The sequence below is a fragment of the Myotis davidii genome, unplaced genomic scaffold, assembly GCF_000327345.1.
Source record: "Myotis davidii unplaced genomic scaffold, ASM32734v1 scaffold73, whole genome shotgun sequence".
Taxonomy (NCBI): Eukaryota; Metazoa; Chordata; class Mammalia; order Chiroptera; family Vespertilionidae; genus Myotis; species Myotis davidii.
In genome coordinates, this window is record NW_006286675.1 from 3,043,947 (window position 1) to 3,046,217 (window position 2,271).

The window sequence follows — 2,271 nt, forward strand, 5'->3', positions numbered from 1 at the left end:
CCAGGGCCGCGGGTCCGGCCGCCATGTGTAGACCTTCAAGCGCCTGTCGTCTTTGAAGCGCTTTGACATCTCCGGAGGGCTTTGTATTGCAAACTAAATCAAAGCGCCGAGTAGCCCCGGAAGCGCTTTGACGTCTCCGAAGTAGCGTTGTGCAAACTGAAGCGTCTGGTGATCGCGGAAACACGTTGTGGGCTTGGAAGCCGAACCGAAGCCGGCAGTAAACCTTGCAGTGGTCCGACTCCTCCAAAGCGCTTTGGCATCTCCGGAACCGAGAGAACTGTGATGGGCAGTGGAAAGAAGGGGGAAAGGTCGGTAAGGCGGTTTCCTGGCGCTGGCCTGCGGGGCTGCCCTGGCCCGGCTGTGTATGCTTCCTGCACTTACTCACTTGGTAGTCATCTGGGTTATAAGATCAACTATTATAGTATCACAGTGCTTATGTTCAAGTTATCCTCTAGTAGCCTAATGCTATTTCAGTGCTTACGCCATTCATCTCACTTCATGTCATTCATCTCACTTCATCTCATCACATATGCATTGTATCATCACCCACCTCATCTCACACCATCACAAGAAGAAAATAAGTACAGTACAATAAGATCAAGCGCCTGAAAGCCCAGAAGGAAGACGATGTGGCCTGCCCGCCCGAGGTGTCCTGGGACGCCACCCGCCGCCGAGATTCCTCCTCCTCCTCTGCCTCCTCCCGGTCCTCCGGCCCAGGTGTGGACGGGGCTGCCGCCAAAGGCTGCCTGATCCGGAGCACGCGGGCTTTCCTTCCGTCGGGGGGCTCCCCTACGCGCCCTGCCAGCCCCTCTCTAGAGGAAATGGCTTCTCCAGAGGAGGAAACCTGTAGCCTTAAGGTAGGTAGGTGGCCGAGACGCCTCGACAGACACCGGGAAGGCCCCTTCCACGTGGCTCGCGATGTTGGGGAGGGGGATTTGGGTGGAAGGAGACTAAAAAAGAGCATGTCCTTTAAGATCCTTGGGTACTTCCCAGAGGTCTTCTTCGTGCAAACACAGACGAGCGAGCAAGCAGGTGCCCGGAGAGGTGGCCTGGAGAGGTGGTTTTCAAACTTGGCGGCACTTGGAACTACTTGGAAAGCTTTCAAACGCTGGGGCCTCCCCCCACCCACCCTGATTTAATGGGGCTGGAGTGGTGGTGTGGTCTGTGCTTCGAGGTTGGAGAAGCCCTGCAGTCGAAGGGATTGCATGCTCCCGAGACACATATGTATGTAGTTTAGTTGTGTACATTTAGGGATTGTGTCCTTGTACGTTGGACCACTCTGCATCTGAACCAGGGGATAGGAATTTGGTTTTGCTATGGCTCTTCACTAAAGCTATGGCTTCCAGAATGTTGGAATTCTGGTTGGTGGGGCAAGGGTTGTTTTGCAGGTTTCAACATTTAGTTCCCGGATGGGAACACACAGGTGGGTTTTTGAGTATTTGCAAGGGGACTAAGGAGTGCTTCATAGAGGAGGTTTACACCTACTCATTCATTTTATATTAACGTGTGCCTTTTTTGAAAGGGGTAATAAAATTTTCCCTGTGTGTGTGTGTGTGTGTAAAAGTTGAACATGAGTCTGTTGGAAATAGAAGCAAATACAGTTCAATCTCTTGTCTGCTGTTTCCCCATTAGAGTAGAACGAGCACTAGCTGATATCACTCACCAGGCATACTGTGTAAGCTTCATCCACTTACTCAATCAGGTTTTGAACAAATATTTATTGAGGGCCTAGATTGTGTCAGGCAGTGTTCTAGTTGCTTGGGATGCTCCTGTAACAGAAACAAAGATCACTGCCCTGTTAGAGATTGCACTTTAGGTTTTGGAGCTCAAGTTTATAAGGTGAGGAGGTCTGCATGTGGAAGAGTGGAGAAAAAGTCTTTATCTGAGGTGGGGGGGAAGGTGGGCAATGAGGCTCTGGTATTTGGCTGTTCATCCTGGAGAACTCTTGTGCTGAGTGCTCCAGGCCAGGTGTTCTCAGTGTGGACCTCGCAGAACTTTATATGGTCATGTGGGTCTTTTACAAGCTTTAATAGTGAATTTAAAAGCTTTGTCTTTGGCATAAGAATACTGAATATATGCCCTAGCCGGTTTGAAGGGTCCCGGGTTCAATTCAGGTCAAGGGCATGTACTCAGTTGTAGGCTCCCGGCCCTGGTCAGGGGCTTGTGGAAGGCAACCAATCGATGTGTCTCTCTCACATTGCTGTTTCCACCTGTCTGTCTGTCTGTCTGTCTGTCTCTCTCTCTCTCTCTCTCTCTCTCCCTCCCTCTCTC

The 2,271-nt window shown here is 51.0% G+C and overlaps 1 protein-coding gene across 1 annotated transcript in view; it reads left to right on the forward strand.

Moving 5' to 3' along the window:
- TATDN2 (TatD DNase domain containing 2) overlaps window positions 1-2,271 on the forward strand; it is a 25,437-nt gene that overhangs the window by 457 nt on the left and 22,709 nt on the right. The window contains exons 2-3 of the mRNA XM_006758362.2: window positions 115-312; window positions 588-857. Of these exons, the coding sequence (XP_006758425.1) occupies window positions 115-312; window positions 588-857 (468 nt within the window). The remainder of the gene's footprint in view (window positions 1-114; window positions 313-587; window positions 858-2,271) is intronic.